We start from the raw sequence: 25,703 nt of genomic DNA, 5'->3' as shown, positions 1-25,703 counted from the left end.
CTGTTCCATCCTGATACGGTGTACCACCGGCAAATCTTTAAATGGAACGCAGTACCAGACAGTACCGGTTTACTTTCAGCCCTGGATATCCCGTATAGCTAGTCAGCTGTTACAGGACTGTACTACACCGTAAACAGTCTTCATTTGACCAGTTCACTTTACGAGGTGTTAGACTAGACAGCCAAGGCGACATTCAGAAATGTTCTCTTGCCTTCTGCCTGGAGCTCAGCCCCAGGAGCACCGGCTCCTTAGCTCAGCAGGATTACACTCTCACGTCCTGCGGCACATGAGAGGGGCCTCTCCTCAAGATCAATTATTTAAAGCGTGTGTTGGCTCCATGCTCCGTGTCCTCCGCTCACGCCCTGCACATGTATGATTGATGTGGGGAACAGCGAAGAGTCCTGTCGCGTACCTGGGCGAGATGTCGCAGCCTTGGCGCATGAAGGCCCCCAGGGAGAACCAGAGGGAGTTGAAGATACCAAACTCGTTGTTGGATTCTGTGGTGAGCGGCAGAGCGCCATCTTCAGGCTCCTCCAGGGTCCACTCGTACGGGCTGAAGCGAGACACCTGGAACGCACACGCAACAGAACTAACGTCACCTTTCTATGAACGTCTGTACTGGATTGTTTAAGTGTTGAGGGCATTTCACCTCTCACCTTCAGTACTGAAGGTTTTTGATGAAACGTCCTTAACATTGGTCAGTTTCAAACTTCAAAACTTCCACAGTTAACATACAGGGCCCGTCAAAAGTTTGGAAAGACTTTTTATGTGTCTTATTTCAAGCAAAAAACAAACAAATACTAATTTCGAGCACATTTGGCTTATTTGAATAATTGTTTTTGCCGTGGTTTAATCTGTATTTGCACAGATGATTGATTACTAAAAGTAAAGCACTACAGAGATAAACCTTTCTCTGACTGTTCTTTTGATGTTGTCTCTCTCATTAAGATTATGCAATATAAAGCTGAAAGGTGCCTTAGGGCATTCCTTTGATTTTAGGATCATAACTGCATTCTAGATACTTTCAAATGAAAGAGTAACCGGAATACAGTTATTCTAAATACATGTATTCAGTTCCTCGCCAACACTAAGTATGCCTATGTGAGTTCAATCTTGGCTCGGTAAATGATGTTACTTCAAGGCCCTGTATCCAATATTTTCACTTTCAAACCAGAAAACGGAATTAGCTCCGTTTAAATTGTTAATTGTGGTCCACACAACTGTTCAATTGTTTATTTGTGAGTGGGCTGAAGCAAGACGCTCATGAGCGCCCACCCCCAAACTCAACGCAACAAAAAATCTCACTTCACAATAAAACAAGGACTTAGCACTCCAAACGGTCACATTCCCAAAGTCTATATGGTTCCTCATTATCAGTGCGGTCTCTGGGTTTACAGAAAGTACACTATCAATGAAAATTGGTTTATAAATGGAAACAACCTAGGTTTACATTATAATGTCCATCTGTCTATGGTCTGCTAATGACACACATCATTTTCTTGTGATTTTCATTCTTTTATTTTGTGTTGATGTTGTTTTTAGCGCCACACTTATAGAAAGCACTCTGGTTCTGTTGTATAGTGCTATACAAATAAAGGTTGATTGTAGTTTCGAAGACGATTTGGTCTCGTGTTTGTGGGTTCAGTGGTTTACGGTTATGAGAGATGACCGTACGCTGGTAGAGGTGAAGAGCTTACCAGAAACAGCACCACGCTCACTCCGATGTAGGCGAACACGATGCACATCCAGATCTCGTAAGCCAGCGGGTCCAGGAAGGAGAACACGCCCGGTTTGGACTTTTGGGGTTTCTTGATCATGATGGAGATGCCCAGAGACATGAAGGGCTTGGAGAAGTCAATGACCTCCTCCCGCACCAGAGTGATGGTCAGAGGAGCGATGGCGATGTCAGCTTTCTGCGCAGGACACACGAGTGGTCAGGGGGATGCAGCACATTTACTCAGCCGGCTACTTTTATGTAACAAAAGTGGCAAAGAGCTACTTCTATATGCAGGTTCACTGTTTATTTTTATACTGTATTTACTTAATCCCTCTCTTCTGAAATACGTGCTTGGTCCCAGCATTTTCAAAGCAGCAGAACAACAGGACTAGAACCCTCACTATGACAGGCACAAACTATCAGAGTCAGAATAGTTTTTATTGCCATTGCTGATGAACATGTTCACAAACTTGGAATTTTGTTTTTAGTTCCCAGTTGGATTGTATTACTTTGAAAGGCTGAGGAGCACATGGCTACTTAGTATGTGAAAAACAAAAGTCTGATTCAGCTCTAAAGGCGACATGAAGCTCTACAAAGGTAAGTCTTTCCTAACAATAATGATGTTTTATCACGTGCAGATGCTCCTCAGAGAGAGGATGTATAAGCTGCTGTGGACGTTAGCACTAACTGCGTTGTGTGTGTTACAATTGGCCTATTTAATTCATGTGGAATCGAGGTTATGACTGCACTACAGAGATGGTATGGCTTTACAGCATGACCCAAAATGATAAATGAGATACTTTTACTCTGTGATTCCCACATAAGGCAAACATTTCCAAAGTTCTGACTTATTTACAATGTTCAACTGTGACCTAGCACAAATTGTTGTTCAGAACAAAAAATGTTAAATCAAGCAAATGTAAAAATGTGGAAAACTGTTGGCGAGCTGCTGGTTGGAGACCCCTGACCTAAGGTACATGACTACAAGTATAATCTAAGAGAAGAGAGTATTCCCTGAGCTAAAGCCCTGGCGTGTCCATCGAACCCTGTGTGCGTTCTCACCCCGTAGACCAGCTCGCCCACCATGCCGTTCCAGATCTTGGTTTCGGCGTCGCGGGCCCCGTACTTGCCGTCTCCCACGATGCGCAGCTGATAGCGGATGCCGCAGTGCTTGGCAATCTCTGCGGCCAAGTCCACACAGTAGCCTGGAGAAAAGAGAGCGTCAGCGGCTGGGCTGGTCCCGACGCCACAGGGAACCCCTCACCTGCACTAAGGGTTTCATCTGAAATCACCAATTCTTCACATCTACAACATTGCCCACTTTCCCACATTCATTTGGAACGGAAAGTGATACAGACGTCCGTTTGTGTGTCAGAAACTGGAGATTTCAAGCTTTCAAAGGAGCCAAAGCTCAATTTTGCCAAAGGCACCAAATCGGTTGCAAATTAGAAATGAACTGATTGGAGCCATGGGGCAATTTCCATTCACTGTTCCACAATGACACTCACAATACACTTTCATTCATCTCAGCCTATTGTACATGTTCTTAGTGCGAGGGGAAATCGAACCCAAAGGAAACCTACATTGACACCAGACGAAAACACCAAACTTAATGCGATACTTAGGTAAAACTGAAACTGTCCTGAGGACCACCTGGTATTGGTACATGTGGCATAATAACAGTGCCTCTAAAAACACACTTTACATTGCACTATTCACTCCCAATACTCAAAAGACATAAGCTACACATGCCAGGAAGGTAAAGGGTCTTGGACTCAGTTTTCACTGGTTGGAGCTGGGATAGCACTGACCTTAGAGATAGCATTGCCTTGTATGTGAGAAGGTATGTGCGATTATAGTAGTCTGTTTAATGACTATGAAGAGACTGAGGAGTTTCAGCCATGGACTGTAAAATATGGGGACTATGGGGGAAGCCACATGGGAATTTGGGGCAATTTAGATGGTGATGTCACCTGCAACCCAGCAATAGCGAGTATTATCTGTACCTTCATAGCGTTCGTTGTCCTGGAAGAGCTCGGAGTTCTTCTTGAGCATGACGTAGGGCGCCTCCTGCAGGTACACACAGGAAGGACACATGTAGGTATGGTCTGGGTCATATTGTTGAAAGAGTCCCGACCTGCTGTGGATCTTACCAAAATGGTGGTGACTATCACCGTCTTGTTCTCCATCCCCATGCTGTCGTTAGGGTACAGGTCCGACTTGGTCACGACCATTTTGTCCAGTTCGTTCCAGTAGCCGATCTAGTGCAGGAACACATGTGATGTAAACACCTGCTACCTGAATGTACAATGCTTTCCAAACACGTCACTTTGTTGCTTAGAAAACCCCTACTGGCACTTAAAGAATGACTACTTGGTCTCTATAGGAGGTGATTTAGTCGTACGCGGGGACATAGGGGGGTTCTGTATGTGAGTGTGAAGGAGGAGCGCTGTTTGGAACTTACACATCGACCCTATAGTCCGTACCATAGCTCGTGAAGTAAGTTAGTGACCCCTGGTTTAGAGCACATGGGAATGGATGGGAGTACCTTGACCGGGCCACTGTTCTTCAGCTCCATGATGGTCACAGAGTAGTTGACTCTTCTGCCGTACTGGTCAAACTGGATGTTGCCAGTGAGTCCGTCCACACGCACCTGTGAGCAGTGAACACAGGACTGTTTTGCAGACAGTAACATCAACAAAGGGATGTACAGACACTGATATCAGTCGCCTATAGGGCATAGGCTCGATGTCATATGCTTGTACTCATTCATACGGATAACACAAACTGATGCCATTTGATGTGACGAGAGCAGAGCATAGAGCACAAACTGGAGGATTCTGAAGAGGAAATCCAATATTCCACATAGAGCTGACTTCATGACAGACTACACTCCCTCAGTCAGAGTGTGTGCTGGATTTGATCAGTGCTAAATGTTGTCTTCATTGTTTGCTGTGTTTACAAGAAGCTAATGTTGCTGCTATGTTAGCCACTTCATGCTCCGGAACTTATGCATCTGTATAATCAGAAAGAGCTAAATAAAGAGAAACAGCACGGACATATTGAATGACATTTAGTATAATTCTACTTCCTAGGTTGAAACATTCAACTGGATACGTTAAAGAGGGGTTTTAACTATGTCTCACTCCTTTACTTAAACTTGGAAGCTTAATGCAACTCTGTATCTCAGAAAAAACATTTGTTTTCGAGGCTATCATTGTGTAGTTAAATTTGCAGTAAAAAACAACCATGTCTGGTGATATGCGCAAATTCAGCAAGAAACTTGAGGGCCACCTAAAATATGTATAAGGGCCGCATTTGGCCCCCGGGCCGCGCTATGAGCACCGCTGCAACACACAGCAAAACCCACATGGAGCTGTAGTAAAGCTAACGCAAAAATATGCAAATCTTGTACTAGTGCTCACATAAAGTGCAAGTTTTAGTGCTTTTGAAAATCTGCTGTAAGTCAGAATTATCAATTCATTTCAGTGAAGCAGCAAATTAACGATGAAATGTTGGTCAGAAAAGTTATTTTTATTTGAGTTTTCAAGCCACTGACATGGCAGTAGTCAGTGGCAGATAGAAGTAAAGTTCCATAGCATTTCAGATTCAGAAATAGCCCCCCCGCCAACGGCCCTGAAACCTGAGATGCCAAATGAACCATCCCCAGAAGCACTCCCCTCAGGACCTCCACTGCCCATGACCCCAGGCCTCACCTGCTTCAGCGCACGCTCGATCTCCACGCCCTGCGCCCAGGGCACCGCGGGGTTGGCCAGGCAGTCTCCGGTGTTCCCACGCCGGTTCATGTCGATCCTCTGTTTGTAGAGGAAGCGGAAGGCCTCGGTCATCACGTGCACCGCATCATACGTCAGAGCAGACGTGTACTGGGAAAACAAAGGAGAGTTTGTGACACCAGGCGGAGGTGACCCTGAAGTCCATCACGGCGCCATCGATTTATTCCCATGCCGTCAAAAATATGGTTCTCATGTTGCACAATTTCCTTGGTGACAGCAGGGGGCGCTCATAGCAACAATGCTGAGGTGCCAAAAGCAAATGAAGCCACAATTCAGCAGGACATGTCCACTTCAGGTCCACTTTAATGTTCCCATTCTCTGCCTTTGCCTCATTCCTCCACTGGCACCACCATGGACGACTGCAGCTGCACCCCTCTTGGTCTTTAATGTTATGAGCACCCATTTAGAGGAGTATCAGACAAAGGGAGAACACAGCAAACTGGCAAATCTATGATTAGATGGAGTTAATTTTTTATTGACTAGGTTCAGCTCCAATCAAATAAAGAGCATAACTGTGAATTACCCTGTCCTTGTAAACACATATATATATATCAGCCTCCTCAAACCAGCAGGATGTCTTTGGGGGAGGGGGGTCGTGCACTCACCCGGATGCGTGCGTCTGCCCCGGGGTACTCCTTCTCCTCTAGAGCCTCCCATCTCTGGTCAAACTTGGCCACAACAGGATCGTCAAAGTCCACGATCTGAAAGCCTGACACGTTGGCTCCTCCATACTGGATTTTCGACAGGTCACCGTCCAGGAAGCCCTTCAGAGACCACACGGACACAGTCACAATCACTCTGGACAGGCCAGTGTTTCTTCTACTGTGCTTAAAGGGTGGGGGGTCAGCTGTTCCCATGCTGATGCTATACATGTCAGAGCATTAGTGATCAGCGTGTTGTGGTACTCATATTACTTTTTGGTGCTCAGACAGGAGTACATGCTGCGTTCCAGCGGATACATTTCTGACCTGGGACCATAAAGGCTACACCTTATAAACTCAGAGACAGTTATACTCTAAACATGAGCTTAACCGCTCAGGTGGGTAGAGTACTTTGAAATCATCTGACTCGATGATAAAATTAGTGGCCCAAATATTTACTCAAGTAAAAGTAAAAAAGTATTTGTAGAAAACGTTACTTGAGTACTGTAAGTAGCTGAGTAACTGTCAGATTTATTATCAATGATGTCATAAATAGTGTGAGAAAAAAAACTAAAATCATGTGGAAATCGTGATGTTTCCCAAGAAAATGTCAAAAATACAGAAAAAAACAAAAAGATCCTAAAGAACAAGGAGCACCAGACGGTCTACATCTATTCAAAGATCAAAATGAAGCATTTACCGCTTAAATATTTACTCACAGTGGAAAAAGTAAGAATTATTTTTACTCCAGTAAGAAACAGATACTTCATTATCATTTTTCTGAAGTAGAAGTAGCAAGTACTGTATGATAAAACTACACTAAGAAGTACAATTTCTTCAAAAGGTTACTCAGTACATGTACTTGAGTAAATGTAATGAGTACTACCCGCCTCTGTGCATCAGAGCTGTTGCTGGTCACAGTTTTAGATCCTGCTCCAGCATGAGCCGTGTTGTTTATTTATGTAAAGCTCTGAGGTCAGATGGAAGGAGGAAAGTAGGCTAGTGCCTCAGCATCCGAGCAGACGTTTGTCTGTTCTGCCGGAGGCTCCAACTTTATAAAAGTCGATGTTTTGGCGAGCGCATTCACATCGTGAAATAAGGCGGTTTAGCCTGTTTTGGTTATTATTGCGGTTTGGCTTTTACATTTAAAGCTTCTCCACCATCCATGCTTTAAGACTTCTGTTTGCAATCATCTAATCGACCTGTTTTAGAGCATTTTGTTTGTGCTACTCACCTACAAATGTTGTTTTCATTCATGTGTAGTCTAAGTAACATACTTTAGTATTTGTGCCTCTCTGACAGAGATCTGTGGTGTGGGTATGAATGTGTTTATTGCTGTTCCTTTTACGTCTAGGAGCCCCTTGTAAATGAGATGCTGCATCTCAAGAGGCTTTTCCTACAAATAAATAAATAACAATACATATAATATCATTTAGTATAGTATAGACAGGTGACCTGATACTCACCAGGTTGGCGATAATATAGTGGTATCCTTTGACATGTCTGCCAATAGTGATGACCTGTGGGGATAAACAGCAGCATGTACAAGTATGACACTTTACATTCAGGACCTGTTCACTCATTCACTCACAGTCACTGGAGGCAATGTGAGTTTAGGCGAAAAAGGAGAAAAATACTATCTTTGCTGTAGATGACTGTCCAGTGAGCCCCTGCGGCCTGTAGCCTCCCCTGGACATATGTTTGTAGCCTCCAGTGTGCTGTGGTGGGGCGTACTGGCCCCTGAGACTATGTCCAGATGAAACCCTGTTAGCTGGTGTATACTACATGTTCTCCTGAATACATGAGGCCTAATACCATTGTTGAAAAGTCAAAAGACTAAATAAATTCTGCTTGCACAAAAGTCTGTGTGTAAAAACACAGGGCACAGTGTTGGCAGAGGCTTCTGCAGGTCCATGATAATGAACGGGCAGTATGTAAAACCCTTACTGACCGTGGAGTGTGCTGACCCTCACCTGCTCCAGGATGTCTTTGACCTTGTCCTGTTCACAGTCCAGGATGATGCGGCGCTCTTTACGGATCTCCAGATCCTGAAACAGACGGAGCCATTAGTCCAGACCCAGCCCCGGACCTGCCTCTGGACCTGCCCCCGGACCTGCCTCTTCCTCTGGACCTGCCTCTTCCTCTGGACCTGCCTCTTCCTCTGGACCTGCCTCTGGACCTGCCCCCGGACCTGCCTCTTCCTCTGGACCTGCCTCTGGACCTGCCTCTTCCTCTGGACCTGCCTCTCCCTCTGGACCTGCCTCTTCCTCTGGACCTGCCTCTGGACCTGCCTCTTCCTCTGGACCTGCCTCTTCCTCTGGACCTGCCTCTTCCTCTGGACCTGCCTCTGGACCTGCCTCTCCCTCTGGACCTGCCTCTTCCTCTGGACCTGCCTCTTCCTCTGGACTTGCCTCTTCCTCTGGACCTGCCTCTGGACCTGCCTCTCCCTCTGGACCTGCCTCTCCCTCTGGACCTGCCTCTTCCTCTGGACCTGCCTCTTCCTCTGGACTTGCCTCTTCCTCTGGACCTGCCTCTTCCTCTGGACGTGAATCTGGACCTGCCTCTGGACCTGCCTCTTCCTCTGGACCTGCCTCTTCCTCTGGACGTGAATCTGGACCTGCCTCTGGACCTGCCTCTTCCTCTGGACGTGAATCTGGAACTGCCTCTGGACCTGCCTCTTCCTCTGGACCTGCCTCTGGACCTGCCTCTTCCTCTGGACCTGCCTCTTCCTCTGGACCTGCCTCTTCCTCTGGACCTGCCCTGGTGCGCCTCACCTGGAAGAGCGAGCGGTACGCTTCGTCTTTCCGCTCGTCTTTGAGCTCTCCCACGTTTATTGCCGTCACCACCCACTTCTTCTCGGCCGCGGTGTCCAGGATGACCTGCAGGGTGGACAGCCCTAAACACAGCAGACGGATCAGCTGTAGTTTATCTTCACATAGAGTTCACATCATCTTTTCTCACTCACACTAATGTTAGAGTGACACTGTGTGTCCAGTAATCCTCCATATTCAGTTTGTCTCTTTATCAAGAGCTCAAATGCTCCGTTTGGTTTTTACGCTCAAACGCCTTGACCTGATCATGTGACCGCTCTAATGACCTGGTATCAAGCTAAATAGCCGGCAGCTATTGTACTCAACCTTATTAAAAGTATCTGCTTCCATCTCTGCGGCACCAAATCTACACAAAAGAACGGCAGTTTAATTTCTCCCATATGAAAACATTTCGTCTTGTAGACACTGAAGGTGGGACGCTGCAGGGGGAACTTACTGAGACAAATATACATTCATGTCTAGCATTTGACTAAGTCAACTATTTTTTTGTTTGTTTGCATTTTGTTTTTTGGAGTTCAAATCACAAATAAATATCTTTCTCACATTTCTGCCTAAACTGGTCACTCAGTGTGGTCTGATCTTCATCACAATCATAAGAATGAATAAACAGTGTGTGCTTAAGCTAATCCCAGAAAACATTTACATTTTGTCATATTTCTATTGGCCATAACGTGAACAGGACAGGGTGGAAAAAGTAAGTGAACCCAGGAATCTCGCTGAACAGAAGCATTCTTGTACTGTTCAACTTTGGTTTTTGAAAGAGCTCTTGGATGCTCCACTGCACTACTGGCAAAATATTCTGTGGACTGATTAATCCAAAGTTGAATAGTTTGGGAGGAACACACAATGTCATGTGTGGAGGGAAAATGTAACAGCACAATGACATCACCACCCTCCCCTCACTGTGAAGTCTGGATCAGGAGGATCATGGTGTGGGGCTGCTGTGTTTCCTCAGGGCCTGGACAACCTGCTTTCATCAATGGAAAAATGAATTAAGTTCATCAAGATATTTATTTATTTACATTTATAAGTAAGTGAACCCTGGTATTAAATATCTGCTGATCCTTCTTTTGCAGCAATAACTGCTTTTCTGTAGTTGCAGATCAGACGCTCACAACGATCAGGATGAATCTTGGACCATTCCTCTTTACAAAACTGTTGTAGTTCAGCGAGATTCAGGGGTGTACTTACTTATTCCATGCTCTCCTGTGAATGTTTACATCTCATGGCCAATCAGAATAAATGTAAAATGTAAATGTTAGGGTGCTATTAGTTAAAGCAGACACTGATTAATTATTCTGATGATTTTGATGAAGATCAGACCACATTTTCCTCCCACTGTACCTCACCATATGCTAGTATTGCGCCTGGCTTCACTATTAATTTGTATGAAGATAGAATTTGAACCGGTCTGGGATACCTTGGCTCAGATAGCTAAAGGAAATCCTGTGATTTCTATGGCAACAATGACACAAGTCCGCCCTTCCCTGATTGGCTACTCCACTTCCTGCTTGCTCGCATTCGCTCCACCACATTAAGAGACTTCTATACTGTTTTGGGTCCATGTTGCCAGGGCTAGTCTTTCTGTTGTCCTCATAAGTGGACACCATAAACAGTGGTATAGTTTTGTGTGATCATATTTCTTGTGACGCTCCAAGTTTAACACCTGCTTGAATAATCGATGCTTTTCCCCTGTCGCGTCTGGCCTCAGAAAGACAAACAAATGAGGTACTGTGAATGGGAGAGCTTCGGCGGAGACTTCAGGGACGTGATGAAGGGAGAGGATGATGGGTTTGAAGTATGAAAGATGGATGTTGCCTGGATCCAACACATGGATGTTGATGGTGAACAGGAGGACGGGTGGAGAGAGGTCATGGATCTGCTGCTGCGGTGGACATGCTGAAACAACAGGAAGACGGAGAAAGAGTGCCTGCATATGAATGGCTGGTGAATGGTTCTCTCAGGCGTTCGTATGCTCTAGGATTTACCACAAATATATTTTCCTGGTTACATGTTGGTAGAGTGGTTGGGCACCGTTACATTTTTTCCAATACCAGCAGTCTAGCGATACTTGGTTTTCAATACTCTGAATAAACTCTTTCCGCTACCTAAACTGCTGTGGTGTAATGGTGCCCAGCCCTACACGCTGAAGTACCTCTGTCGCTGTCGTAGAGATAGGCGAACTTCTCCCACTTGTAGTACTCCACCAAGGACACCAGCGGGCCCTTGATGTCGGGCCTCATCTGCAGGACGAACTGATTGGTGCCCTCGATGGGGAAGGAGGGCGTGATGAAGGAGACGTGCAGCGTCTCGCAGAACGACGTGATGGTGTTCACGGACTTCTTGTCGTAGAAGCCGAAGATGGCGAAAACCCCTCGGGAAAACTGGGAACAGACTGGAGAGGGATGTCGGAGATGAGACATTTACATCATTCCAGAACGAAGACGGCAGGTCCACAATGTGCGCCTGTGCGTCAGCTTTTGAAGTAACTATCACAATACTTTTGAATACTATCATAAAGAGGTATTTGTGCTCTTAGTGGAGAAAAAAAATCTTACTAAAAATCAGGTTATCAATCAGTTATGCTGTACTCTAGTATAGTTTCCTCCATATACTTTTTATCTCTTACTTGAATAATTATTTGGGTCACGAGCAGATTGATATTACAATGTCATTAGCTGAGCAATATGAATCTGGAAAGGCTCTGGGTTAACTTGTTCAGGAAGTGCACCTCATTTAATCAAATGATGATGATTTATTTATTTATTTATTTGTGTCATGTTAGTTACATGTTTTCACATTTCAACAACTATACATGATTATTATTTTTTTATACGTGATTGAAAAAGATGAAGACAACGCTTATGCTAAGTGCCCCTTTCTTCAAATACAAAAAGTAGACACAAAAAAACATAAATGGTCTGATTCGCAGGTATTATACTTTAAGCCATAAGCTAGAATAAAAAACACAGGTACTACAGTTTTTAAAGTTAAAATCTAATATTTACAGTAGTGTGTAGGAGTTGATATTTGTTGATTTGAACTGTTCAATGATGATCAATCAATCACAGCTAAACAACAAAGCGGTGAAGCATTTTTTTCAACATGCTATCACTTTCTATTCAAGGCCAGAAGAATCAGATAACTGGACTAATCCGATAACCCGATAATCAGACCCGATGCATTTATATTCACTTCAAAAATCTAATCCAAAACTCTGGGTTCTGCATGAGCCAGAGAAGTTTTGGATCTTTAAAAACAACTGAATGTTCAGTCACCTCCATCTGCAGAACCAGGTGGAGATGATCCATTGGGACTTGGAGTCAGAGGGCTCCATGAGCATGAGCCCAGTGGAGGCAGCGCAGGTTCTCTAAGGTCACTCTAAGGTCCAGTGTTCAAACCCTGTCATTATTTGTCTTCGTAATTGCAGTGATCTCATATAAGTTAAATACAAATAGCACAAACTGCGCTCTAACTTTAAAGGAAGAGCTGCAGAGACAATTTAGATTTCAAGCAAGGACTCGAACCTAAAACTCTGAGGATGGAGCAAGTGCATGTGCTGCAGCTCTAACCACTGTGCCTCCACTTTAAACAAATTTGGTATTTATTTCATGGATAACTCTTTTCTATTTTATTTTTGATAAAAGATGTTTTAGTCTGTACATTTTTGTGACATTAGTTACTTACTACTCTTTGCTGTATTTTTGTGGTTAGCTTATGCACAAGTGTGAAAGATCAGAAAGAAATCACATTCCATCTGTGTCAGATCATGTGGATCAGATTATAGATACAGACGGCATCTCCGGAATCGCCCATATATGGTCATGTTTGAAAACAGTTAAGGGGGAAAACAATTTTGAAAAAATCTAAACTTTCTCTAATTATTCAAAAACTACTTTAACTGATGCTGAATTATGAATATAGTTTTCAACTAAATAAAGATACGAAGACATGGGGAGGAGCAAAGTGGTTCAACAGCCCATAAATACACAAAAAGAATGCTACATGTTAGCATCGGGCTAATGCTAACGTTAGCTAGCGCTAGCTACAACTGCCGTTTTTTCACTTCTACGGAACAATCTGCTGTGAGAAAATATCCATATGGACCCGATTTACACTTGACTTTATTTGTATGTGATAAATAAGTTCATATTCCACCAGAAAATGGCTAAAAAGAGTGAAAAAGTGTGTTTCCCAAAAGATTCTATTCTCCCCCTTGGTGAGGCCACGCCCCCTTCTATGACGAGATGCCGTCTGTATCTATGCTGTTCACACTAATCTGAGAGAAATCAGATGTTTGGTCTCTTTGTAAATGTAACTGATGTTTGTAAGTCTCTCGCAGCACCTTGTCTTTTTCTTGGGTGTGTTTTTGAAAATGCTTGTTGGTGTTGCATAAATGCACTCACATGTAATTCCAGCCCATCAGGGTGGATTATACGTGAGACGGGAGTTTCAGATCAGATGCAGTTCATGGTTACATTTTTACCTCTACACTCTAAATTCCAACTCACACTGATTACCTGGAATAGTTGGTTACTAGTACAATACTGGTATGATTAAGAGTGCTTTCATATACAAAGTATGCATTACTTATGATTTCTAGGCATGTTAGTACTGACAACTTGGAATTCCTTGTACTGATTACGTTTGTTGCTTAAAGAAATGTTTCAGTGGCTCAACTGAATAAGTGTCATGTGTCACTGTCACTCATGGTCACTTTCTTGTCATTATTGGTCATTTAAGTTGAATGAAGTGAACTAAATGAGCTTAATGCCCGTTGGAGAGAGTCACAGACCCCTTTAAATGTATTTAATTCACTTTTTAAAATTTTACCTGGCAAGTTCAACCCCCACAAAATAATAGTCTCGCCAACCAGACTCCGCTTCTTTACAGAAGAGGGTCTGGCAACACTCCATTGCGCTTTCAAAGGAAGTGACGCAGCGATATGGAGCCTCCCGACCAATCAGAGCAGCTCCCTGAAGGAGCGTCACGTTGTTGCGCCTTTGTTTTGTAGTTTTTCAACACAAGCAACCACTTCACGTAATGCTCCGATGTGCTTGTGTTCTTAAGTTTTTCTGACATAAACGACAGAAGTCATTCACTGACCTCCGTGTGGCAGGAGCGCCATTGTTAATGTCCGAATGATACAACTTTCTTGTCGCTGTTTCTGTCGTCACATCCGCTATGTTCTCATTGGCTGCTCTGCGCTTCGGTTGTCCCACATTAGTCCCGCCTCAAGCAGTAGCTTTTCTACGACAGAGTCGCCAGACTAGTCTCCTGTTTATTAATTAATAAACAGGAGACTAGTCTGGATGCCAGACTAACAAAATAATGTATGTGGCTTTTGACTCAAGAACCTTCTTTGAAAGTTGACTTTAAATTAATTATGCAGCTCCAGATTAAAAAGGTTGATGCAAATGGTTGCCTTAATTCTATTCAGTTTCTTTTCTTTGAAGTAACAAAAGTAATCAGTACAAGGAATTCCAAGTTGTCAGTGCAAACATGTCTAGTAATCAAAACTTGTATCATTATCATCATTCTGTGAAAACCTTCTTAATCCTACTAGTATTGTGCATTGCTTAACAAACTATTCCAAGTAATCGGGATGAGTTGGATTTCACAGTGAATGGGACAGAACCTTGACAAATCTCTTGCAGTGACTTATTTTTTCAAGTAATGGATACACGTGGATTTCATAGTGTACTTGAGAATTAACGTAAGAATAACAGGATTCCAAATAATCAATACTGGCATCATGTAAAGTTCGTAAATACTCGAAATACTTTTTTTTGGAACTGAACTCATGTTTAATGTACAATACAATGACAGTTTACCCTTCAAAAAGTTCCCCTTACATGGAATAAAGGGTGATTTTAATTTTAATTTATAGTACTTTTAATTTCTTGTAACAACAGCAATTGGAATTCACAGTGTACCTGAGTCAAAAATGAATGTAATGTTGACAGAGCTCTGACTACTTGAGTCCGTTGTCATGAGATTGACTTCGGGGAAGTGATTGTTGTCATGTGTCTAATGGGAGCAGCCTTTGGAGCGACTGTGGGTGCAAACTGGACTAACACTGAAGTAAATATAGCTGAAACTAGAGCGGTCGCAGGTTGGCCCACAAAGTGCTCCAACAAGTGTCTAAATAAACGTCCTAATACTTGGTTGGACAACCGGGAGCTACAAATGCAGTATTTTATGTGTTCATTTCATTTGCAGGCACAGTAAGTAGTCTAAAAGTGTCACATAATAAAGTCTGGTGTAAATATATCAGCCCTCCTCAGCCAGCCCACCTCCAAGTGACTGAACTGTGGAAAGCTTTGAAATGAGTACAAATCAAGGCAGAGCAGAGAATCAAAGTTCCCTATTTACTTTTCCTTTATTCCTTTTCTTGATGGAGCAAGGTCATTTAAAGTCTCAAATCTTTAAAAACATTGCGGCCTGGGTGTACATTCATCTCAACAACAGTTGTTTGGGGGAATGCATTCCTGTTCCCCGAATCCATCGCACCAATCCAAAAGTGTTCCTCAATCTACGAGTTTACAAATGAAGCACTGACACCCGGTGAAGCAGATTAAACTTTATGCAAATGGAGAGCGATTCACAGCAGCAACCACCAAGCCCAGAACAATTCCTATTCACCAGGTGTTCAGCCTCGCCTCATTTCCTAAAGGGGACAGCTGGACTCCAAGAGCTGGAATTCCCAGAAGAAGACTGTTTTGTTAATTAACCCCTTTTAAAATCTTCTTTTGAAAGAGAATTTGGATGATTGCCATACCGAGTGGCACCTCTGTGTGAATGACAAGGTGAGGCCGAGTGCCATCACCGGAGTACTCACAGCAGTTGGTGACGGCGAAACTGTTGGTCACCTCCAGGTTATCGATGTGCGGCGTCAGGCGGAAGTCAGCCATCCCAAACTGAACCATGCCCACCCTGAACGCACTGTACTCCTGATCCGCCCCACGCGGGAACAGACCACCTGCAACAGACAGGAAAATCTGTTATCACAGAGAGAGGCGGAGAGAGAGAGTGGAGAGGGAGAACGAGGGTGAGGAGATGGAGAGAGAGAGGGGGAGAGGGAGAGAGAGGGGGGGAGAGAGAGGGGGAGAGAGAGAGTGGAGAGAGAGAACGAGGGTGAGGAGATGGAGAGAGAGAGGGGGAGAGGGAGAGAGAGGGGGGGAGAGAGAGGGGGAGAGAGAGAGTGGGGAGGGAGAACGAGGGTGAAGAGATGGAGAGAGAGAGGGGGAGAGGGATGAGAGAGAGAGGAGAAAGAGGGTGAAGAGAAGGAGGGAGAGGGAAGAGAGACAGTGGAGAGGGAGAACGAGGGTGAAGAGAGGGAGAGACTGAGGTGGAAGGGAGAGAGAAGGAGGAAGGGAGAGAGAGAGAGAGTAGAGAGTAGAGAGGGAGAACAAGGGTGAAGAGACGGGGAGAGGGAGAGAGATGGGTAGAAGGAAGAGAGAGAGAGGAGTAAAAGGGTGAAGAGAGGGAGAGAGAGTGGAGAGGGAGAATGAGGGTGAAGAAAGGGAGAGAGATGGGAAAAAGAGAGAGAGCGGGAGAGAGTGGACAGGGAGAGAGGGGGGAAGGGAGAGAGGGGGGAAGGGAGAGGGGGAGAGGGAAGAGAGAGAGAGAGAGAGAGAGTGGAGAGGGTGAAAAGAGGGAGAGAGAGAGGGGGAAGGGAGAGGGGAAGAGGGAGAAAGTGGGTGAAGGGAGCGAGAGAGAGAGAGGGGAGAGAATGAGGGAGAGAAGGAGATGGGAAAAGACAGGGAAGAAAGAGAGAGGGGAGAAAGAGGATGAAGAGATGGAGAGAGAGTGGGGGAGAGAAGAAGGTGAAGAGAAAAGGGGAGAGGGAGGAGAGGGGGAAGAGAGAGAATAGAAAGGGAGGGGGAGAAAGAGGATGAAGAGATGGAGAGAGAGTGGGGAGAGAAGGAGAAGGTGAAGAGAGAAGGGGAAAGGGAGAAGAGGGGTGAAGAGAAAGAGAGAGAAGAGAGTGGAGATAGATAGATAGATAGATAGATAGATAGATAGATAGATAGATAGATAGATAGATAGATAGATAGATAGATAGATAGATAGATAGATAGATAGATAGATAGATAGATAGATAGATAGATAGATAGATAGATAGATAGCTACGAGGCTTCATCACAGACCTGTATGCTCCCAGAGGCCCCGAGCCAGGGGAGAGGAGGGGAGAGGAGGGGAGGGAGGAGGGGAGAGAAGGGGAGAGAAGGGGAGAGAGCGAGGGGAGAGGAGGGGAGAGAGCCAGGGGGAAAAGAGAGGGAGAGGAGGGGGAGAGAGCCAGGGGAGAGGAGAGGGAGAGGAGGGGAGAGGAGGGGAGAGAAGGGGAGAGGAGGGGAGAGAGCCAGGGGGAAAAGAGAGGGAGAGGAGGGGGAGAGAGCCAGGGGAGAGGAGAGGGAGAGCCAGGGGAAAGGAGGGGGAGAGAAGAGGGAGAGCCAGGGGAGAGGAGGGGAGAGAAGGGGAGAGAGCCAGGGGGGAAAGAGGGGGAGAGGAGAGGGAGAGCCAGGGGAGAGGAGGGGAGAGGAGAGGAGGGGGAGAAGGGGGGAGCGCCAGGGGAGAGGAGAGGGAGAGCCAGGGGAGAGGAGGGGAGTGGGAGAAGGGGGGAGCGCCAGGGGAGAGGAGGTTGAGAGCAGGGAGTAACATAGTAAGTAAATATATTCCGAGTCCCAATGGGACTCTGGTCCTGGACCTGTGTCTGCTGCCGGGGGCCCCAAGCTAAAGGAGCCTGGAGAACATGGCTGCCTTCATCAACAGTCTCATAGTAGCTTCAAGAAGCCATGTTTGCCTAGTGGGTCAGGCTGCAGCACATGCACAAAACACACTGTTCTGTCTTTGGTGTCGTGGGTTCAAGTCCAAATTCTGACAGTTTGCTGAATATCTCTTCCTCTCCATTCTTCACCCAATAAAGCCAACGGGCCAAAGAAAGTGGGATTTATATATATATGTATATATATATATATATATATATATATATATATATATATATAGATATAGATATAGATATAGATATAGATATATTTGATAGCAACACATTCCCACAGATCCAGATCCTGATGAGATGTTAATGCTCTCGGGCCTACATACATGTTTGTGGATAAGTGCTGCTCCTGATCCTGAGGCCCACTCATGTTGCTCTGAGGCGGATCACTCTCGTGTAGCCTATAGGCCTCTTCTATACACTGTACACGAGCTCTTCCGCCTGAATAAACGAGTGGAACATAAGTCCTGGTGCGCAGTGATTTCAATGAGCCTGTGCTCACAGCAGCTCTACATCAGCCCACTCCTGTTCTGAGCGGAGTGCCATTGGGCAAGACACTTGAAGCACAATGGAGATAAGCTAAATAGTCTAATAACCAGATGCAATGATGATGATCTGAACATTTTGAGCAGCGCTCTATGACGTTTGGAAAATGGAAAATGATGTATGCAGCGGCCAATAGGAACAAGTGCGGCACCTGCACCTCGAGCGGAGCGCCCGGCCACACACGGCCCCGCAGCGCAGTCCTGTCCCCGTCAGGAGAGGCTTCAGCCCCGTGGACCAGTGTGACACCACACCGTGAAGGCTACACTGTAGGCGCACAATACCCTCTGAAAGCCCGGCTCAGCCCAGGGCCTAAGAAAAGATGTCTGAACCATCTCTGTCCTCGATCAACAGTGACCAGCGTGCACGCGCACATACATGGAAGCATTAGAATAAAGCGCAGTACAAGTGCGGGGGAAACATAGACATGACACAAACGAACGAAGAGAAGCTTTATTCTGCGGCAGCAGCACAGCCCTGTGCTCGGTGCCAAGCAAAGGCTCAGGCGGTGAAGATGTGCACGACTCACCGATCTGGACGCTCGGAGAGCCGCAGGACGCGGAGCGCCACAGCAGGGCGAGCAGCAGCAGTAGCTCCATGGTGGAGGGTCGTCCTAAACCGTGCTCCTTGTGTTTGGCCGCAGTCCGGGCTCACGCCATCATGCCGTGAAGGAGACGCGGAGTCTGCGGTTGCGTGCCCTCCTCAAAGGAATGCGCGTGCTGCCGCTGCGGCTGAGCAGGGGGCGCGCACCGTGGATGGCCCAGAACAGCAGACTCTGCTCTGCTCTGCCGAGGATAACGCGATGATGCGCTCAAGGGGAATGCCACGGCACAAATATTCACAAAGCGTGGCCCAGATCACTGTCTCTCCTCCGTAAACATGGAGCGACACGGATGCTCCTGTTCAGAACGAGCCGCGAGGAACCGCGTCACACAGGCTGCATGGGCACGTTGGAGCCTAAAGGATTAGCTCCCATTGAAGGAGGTGTAAAGACAACAAAACCCAAAGCGCGTCTCTCTCGTTGACCCCAAAGTGACGCAGGCTAATTTAAATGTTCCTTCTGTGGCGGTGTGATGCTGGAGAATCTGGAGCCGCGCGCACTGAGGCCTCAGCTGCACGTCGTTACCACTTACTGTCATGAGAGGGCAGCACAGAGCTCAGCCACGGGGACTGCAGTTCAACTTGGTCAGGTTCAGGCTACATGTTTCACAGATGTCTTCTTTCTACCACACATAGAAAGCTCTGACTTAAAGTATTTGGTTATTGCATGTCCCAACATGTCATGGGACAGGGTTCAAATCAAATATATATTTTACTGATAAGAATTCTTATGTTAATTTGTTCACAATTACAAAAAAACATCAGGTATCAGGATGAGCCAGTCAAGACCTAATCAGTGTAAGCCTTGGTTAGTTTAAGCTCAATGACTGAATTGTGCAGGTTCTGAGCTTTCAAATGAGGAAGGGCATGTCTAAGTATTAACCGACAAAGACAGGTCGTCCCTATTTTTATGAATAATGCTTTTGGTGTCAACATTTGTAACTTGAGATGAAAAGACAAATGCCAAACAATGCCTTTTTTTCTTTCTTTTTTTACAAAATCCTCTGTAATGAGCTTAAAGCAGAACTAAGCAACTCATGCCCCTAGAGGCCATAAGTGCTGCTGCAGGTGTCGTAGCGTGTTAAGTTTTTTAACTCATTAATTGTCCGTGAGAGTAAATACTACGCTGACAGGAAAGACAAAGGGACAGAGGGATGTTGTACATCCAATGACACAATGGAGATATTTTTTTTCACTCAAACTTGGCTGTAAATACTGTTTAAGTGGTGCTAGCCCACAGTTAGCTTTGCCCGTTAGCCTGTTAGCTTCGTCTTCGTGGTTCCATTAGTGTGTATTGGGCCTCTGACCCGGAGGCAGGGAAGTTGCTTTCTGGCTTTCTGGCCAGAGACACCAGGGGGAGATGAAAGACCCCCCCAATCATCCCATTAACACTTAAATTACCCCCAGAGGGACTACGGAAAGGATTTATTAAGATAAACAAGTTACTTTGTTCTTTAAAAATGCAGGAAATCCCCCTCTCACAACAATATCACTGATCTCCATGAGTATACAGAGACAAGTGATCACTTCAGAGACAGCAGAGACACTTGGAGTCTGTGGGAGGGAATAACTACCGCCCAGCAACACTCACTCCAATTCATTCGTCATGGACCACATCAAGCCTGTTCTCCCCTCCCACCCTGGACCTGTTTTTAGACTTTAGCTCAACATTCAACACTATAATCCCACAGCAGCGAATACACAAACTGCTCCACCTGGGGGTCGACACGTCACTGTGCAACTGGCTGCTGGACTTTCTGACCACAGGCTGTACGTGTCCTCCAGAACCCTCACACTGAACACGGGGGCTCCCCAAGGCTGTGCGCTGAGCCCCCTCTTGTTCACTCTGCTGACCCATGACTGCGCTCCAAAGTACCACTCAAACCTCTTCATCAAGTTTGCAGACGACACAACAGAGGTGGGCTTCATCAGCAACAGAGACGAGTCAAACTACAGGAGTGAGTGAGCGGTCTGGTCATGCGGTGCACACGGGACAATCTCTCTCTAAATGTGGAGAAGACCAAAGAGATTGTTGTGGACTTTCGGAGACAATTACCAGGGACCTTCACACCCATCACACAACAAGGACGAGAGAATTAACTATTTCAATGAATTGTGAAATGAATTGACAAAATAAGATCTTTGAATCTTTTGAATTCCAATGAGTTTTTTTGTGTGAATGGAATCTCTGTCTCAAAAGAAAATGTATTCTGAGTATGAGTATGTAAAAAAAAAGAAAGTCTCTAACCCATTCCTGAATGGAGTTATGAATTGTGAAAGAATATCCAGAATGCTCATTCTAGCCACTAGGGGGCATTAAATTAAAAAAAAGGTTCCACACGTGTCCAGCAGAGGGCACTGACATAATAAGAGCTCAGGATATGAACAACATATTATAAAGCCACGTGGCAAAAGGACAGTCTGCCCCAGGGCGGCTGTGGCTTCAATAACAGCTTACCACCAGCGAGTGTGGAGTGAATGAATAATGTAGTAGTACTTTGAGGAACTTGTGAAACAGGCTTGTAAAGTGCAATACAAGTGTAAGCCCTGGTTATTGATGAGGCCACAGTCAAGTTGGGGCTTTGACCAAAACACAGCTTATTATTATTCATTCATTGGAAAGATTTTCTCTTTTATATGTGGCCCGCGACCCGCCACGGGACCCAAGATGAGTCTGACGCCCCGGATCTAGATAGTCAAGTTTGATCGTCTTCTCTGCGCTTTTAAATATAGTTGCTGCAGCCTATGCTAAGAGGTGCATAATTCAACCTGAAAAGACTCAGTGAAACAAAGCAGCATTAGAAAAGTTGACTTGGACATAGATCATGTTTGGCGCTCAGACCCCGGTGGAGGACAGGGGATAAACGCTTTGATGTACATGAACGTTACCATCCCATGATGAATGAACGGAGAAGTGTTCTACCAGAGTCCGGACACTGGTGGTGGTAAAGGAGATCATCCCAGCGGGTGATGAGCAGAGCAGAGGAGAGGCGGAAGAGCGTTGCAGCACAGATGGGAACGTGCTTCTGCAGTGACAGCCTGACATTAGACTGAAAGGTCCTGTAGTACGTCGGGTCCGACTCCCGCATCTGTGACATCACGGGAAAACACCCTATAGCAAAGCGATCAAAGAGAAACACAATGCAAAAGTTCTTTCCGATTCTACCTCACTCCTTATTTGATATATTTATATGAAAATAGTGAGTTGAACTTTATTCATGTCTCAACTATTATGAAATGTCGCCCGGCTCCAGCTCCAGCCCAGTTACAGCCTTTGTATAGGCCTTTGTGCAAAGTAAAAAGTGAAGCGTTCATCATTTGTACATATGGCCTTTATTATTATTATCATTATTAATATTATTATTATTCACATGCACCTTCTCATACATCCAAACATCAGTTAGCAGCTGTACATTGCATATTTCATGTGGTTTTGGCACACGACACCTGCATGCTTCAGTCTGTCCCTCAGACCTGCTTATTAGAGGAGGGAACTTCAAACTATCACTTATTCAAGTATTTATCATCTTATTAATGATACATTATTCTCATTTCTTACAATTCATGGATCAACCGCCTCCTAGAAAAAAAGCACTTCATCAAATCTGGTTTCTGTTCTGGTACGGAAATACGAACAAACGGACAAACGAACAAACGCAGTGGTTTCACATTCTTGCTGTTTAAGAGCACGTTTAGCACTTTGTACAAATTCTTATGAGGCTATTGATAGTTTTTATGTGACATCGTCAGAGGGCAGTTTACTGGAGGCACTGACTCCTATCAGAAACACCACCCTGGCTCCACTGAATGTGCATCATCAGTGAACAAGTGAGTTGTATTTGAGGCCCTGTGTCATGCCAAAAGCAGCAGACTCTCCTTTCCATGCCAGATTTGGACTTTAATTCTGTAACACATGATATTTCTAGCACATTTTATTTTTCAGCTTGCACACACTATTACACACACATTAGCACCAGTCTTGATATTTATCTGATGCAGCCACACCTTGCATTGGACAGAAACAGGGCGTGTTAGGCGCTGTCCACACGGAGCAGGCTATCTTATAAAGGGAAGATATTTCCTATGATTTGGCCTCATCCACATCATCTTTCTGTCCTTAAAAACAAAGGCTTTATGAATACTCGCGTAACCAGAGTATTCATAATTCATGAGTCTGGACATAAATAACCGGAGTTTTAGGCTGAATGACAGACTATGCTCTGACGTTTCACGCTGTGTTTACATCAGAAACAGCATAATGATTGTTCAAGTTCTGCTTCACGTGAAAGAGCACTTTACTGTCGGCCAAATGACCATCCCACATCCAAGACATGTTCCTCAAAGACACCACCGGCGGTTTGGATCAGACCGGAATGCACTGCACTCTTTGTCTGACGGAAGATTGTGAAAAACAAGTCTTGTTAAGGTAGGTTGTCGTTTGTGTCGGATTAAGATGACAATATAAAGTTTCACTGTGCACTCTGTGTGAACAACAAACACTGCATGCCATTAAGAAACATGTGGAGGTGCAGTACGGCTCAGACAGAAAGTCCCACAAGGAGATGATGTGAAGCAGGTAAGGCAGGGATAATGTCAGTGTCAGGATCTGAGGTCAGACACGTGTTTAGTGAACACGGCACGGTGGCACAGTGGTTAGTGCTCGTGCTTCACAGCCAGAAGGTGCGGGTTCAATTCCCACCTGGACGGGGCTTTTCTGTGAGGAGTTTGCATGTTCCCCCCGTGTCTGCGTAGGTTTCCTCTGGGTACTCCGGTTTCCCCTACCACTAAAAACATGTACAATAGGTCAGGGTGAATGAGAGTGTGTTTAAAAGAGAGAGCAAGTGGGGGACAAGGGATGCAAATTAGCCCAAGGTATGTTCAGTAACATGCACTGTCCCAACCAAATCAACAAATAAATAAACAGCACGGAGGGTTCACCCCAAATCCAGCACTCTGAGACTGTACGCTAGCCGTAAGGAAGGAGGCCAAGGACCAGTGAGCGTGAGAGCCACTATCCAGGATGAAACATCCAAGATCCATAAGTACATCAACAACAGATGACGTGCTCAGTGAATGTCTCAGACAATGGGGAACAGAAGATGAGGACATGTACCACCGAAACATAACTGAAGTGGCGGATATTCAGAAATCCTACCAATGCAGGCCTTGAGCACCAGAGCAATAGAGGCCCAGATCTATCACACCAGACAAGACCCCAGGTGTAGACTGTGCAAAGAGGCCAATGAGACGATCCAGCACAGAACTGCAGGGTGTAAGATGCTGCAGGGAAAGCTTAGATGGAGCGCCATAACCAAGTGGCTGGTATAGTGTACAGGAACATCTGTGCAGAGTATGGGCTGGAAACCCCAAGGTCAAAGTGGGAAACACCTCCAAAGGTGGTCGAGAATGACCGAGCCAAGATCCTGTGGGACTTCGAGATACAGACGGACAAAATGGTAATGAACCAACCGGACATTGTGGTGGTGACAAAGAGCAGAGGAAAGCCGTTGTGGTCGACATAGCAATATCAAGACTTCAACATCAGGAAAAAGGAACACGAGAAACTAGAGAAATACCAGGGGCTCAGAGAAGAGCTGGAGAAAACCTGGAGGGTGAAGGCATCAGTGGTGCCCGTGGTCGTCGGAGCAGTGACTCCCAAACTGGAGGAGTGGCTCCAGCAGATCCCAGGAAATACATCAGACATCTCGGTCCAGAAAAGTGCAGTTGTAGGAACAGCAAAGATACTGCGCAGAACCCTCAAGCTCCCAGGCCGATGATAGAGGACCCGAGCTTGGAGGAGAAAGAGACCGCCCGCAGAGGGTGTGTATATATATATATATATCTAGGCTGTGTGGAGTCAAGCCTTTTTCTAGACGGAGGGCGGATTTATAAATGCCCTGCTCCATGTGGACTCGGCCTTAGTTGAAGGTGCAGGAGCAGTAGACACTTCCTGGAGGGGGTTGGTCAGGACTGGTCATTTTCAAAGGCTGGGCGGAGCAGCAGCTCAGAGCAGGATTCACAAGGATCACTCAGACATCCGTGAATGAAGCAAATACGACTTTAGGGGTGTTTCTGATAAGGAATTAACATTGTAACATGGCTAAGAGCTCAAAAAAGGTGATTATGCATGATATAGGCCTTTAATAGTTTATAAAGGGAGTCAACAGTTTCCTTCAAAGAAAATGTGCATAATGATTACATAACAGAAGCAAATGTACATGCGTTGCCATTAAAGAGTTTTTGCTGATGATGGGGGAGGTTTCCTGGTTACAGTGGCTGAATGGCGTATTTGCAGCATGTACCCAGCAGAGGGCGCACTGTGCGGCTTTTTCTGTTCTTGTTTTGTTGTTGACCACATTCATTGTCAGAATGAGTTGTCTGTTTTTACTTGTAATGCTCTGGATTATTAACATATAGGCGACACACGCTAAAGCTAAGCAAAGCATAGCAGGCATATCTGGGGCGGCGGTGGTGCAGTTGGTAGAGCGGGTGGTGTCGTGATCGGAAGGTTGTGGGTTTGAATCTCAGCTCCCACAAATGCACACTGTCGTTGTGTCCTTGGGCAAGTGTCTGCGTACACTGGTGTATGAATGGGTGACTGGTTCCTTACTGTAGAGCTACTTTGGGCCTGGTGAAGGTAGAAAAGTCCATTTACCATTTCTTGACTCTCTGAAGTCTCACAGCACTTTTAATGCTGGACAAACAAAATATATCTCAGAGCGACTTTTCTACATTTTCTAATGAAGATCAGGAGTGTCTGCATCTCTGAGCAAGTTATTATTATTATTTTTAAGTTGC

General features: G+C 45.4%; 1 protein-coding gene across 4 annotated transcripts in view; it reads right to left on the bottom strand.

Moving 5' to 3' along the window:
• The window catches only part of LOC306961350 (glutamate receptor 2-like), a 38,513-nt gene extending 19,074 nt beyond the window's left edge, over positions 1–19,439 (bottom strand). For 2 of the 4 annotated variants that reach the window (XM_079554054.1, XM_079554053.1), the window contains exons 1-14: positions 18,835–19,438; positions 15,825–15,965; positions 11,139–11,378; positions 8,927–9,048; positions 8,126–8,200; positions 7,619–7,672; positions 6,117–6,275; positions 5,434–5,601; positions 4,266–4,370; positions 3,871–3,978; positions 3,724–3,787; positions 2,780–2,922; positions 1,698–1,913; positions 413–567 (exon numbers count right to left, since the gene is read on the bottom strand). In XM_079554054.1, coding sequence (XP_079410180.1) covers positions 413–567; positions 1,698–1,913; positions 2,780–2,922; positions 3,724–3,787; positions 3,871–3,978; positions 4,266–4,370; positions 5,434–5,601; positions 6,117–6,275; positions 7,619–7,672; positions 8,126–8,200; positions 8,927–9,048; positions 11,139–11,378; positions 15,825–15,965; positions 18,835–18,904 — 1,820 coding nt within the window. In that variant the 5' untranslated portion in view covers positions 18,905–19,438. Of the gene's footprint in view, positions 1–412; positions 568–1,697; positions 1,914–2,779; positions 2,923–3,723; positions 3,788–3,870; positions 3,979–4,265; positions 4,371–5,433; positions 5,602–6,116; positions 6,276–7,618; positions 7,673–8,125; positions 8,201–8,926; positions 9,049–11,138; positions 11,379–15,824; positions 15,966–18,834 lie in introns of all 4 variants that reach the window. The other 2 variants (XM_079554055.1, XM_079554052.1) reach the window with 2 other exon arrangements.
• Between the last annotated feature and the right edge of the window lie 6,264 nt (positions 19,440–25,703).

The sequence above is a fragment of the Gobius niger genome (assembly GCF_951799975.1).
Source record: "Gobius niger genome assembly, chromosome: 3".
Classification (NCBI taxonomy): Eukaryota; Metazoa; Chordata; class Actinopteri; order Gobiiformes; family Gobiidae; genus Gobius; species Gobius niger.
This window is presented reverse-complemented; position numbering and strand designations above follow the sequence as displayed.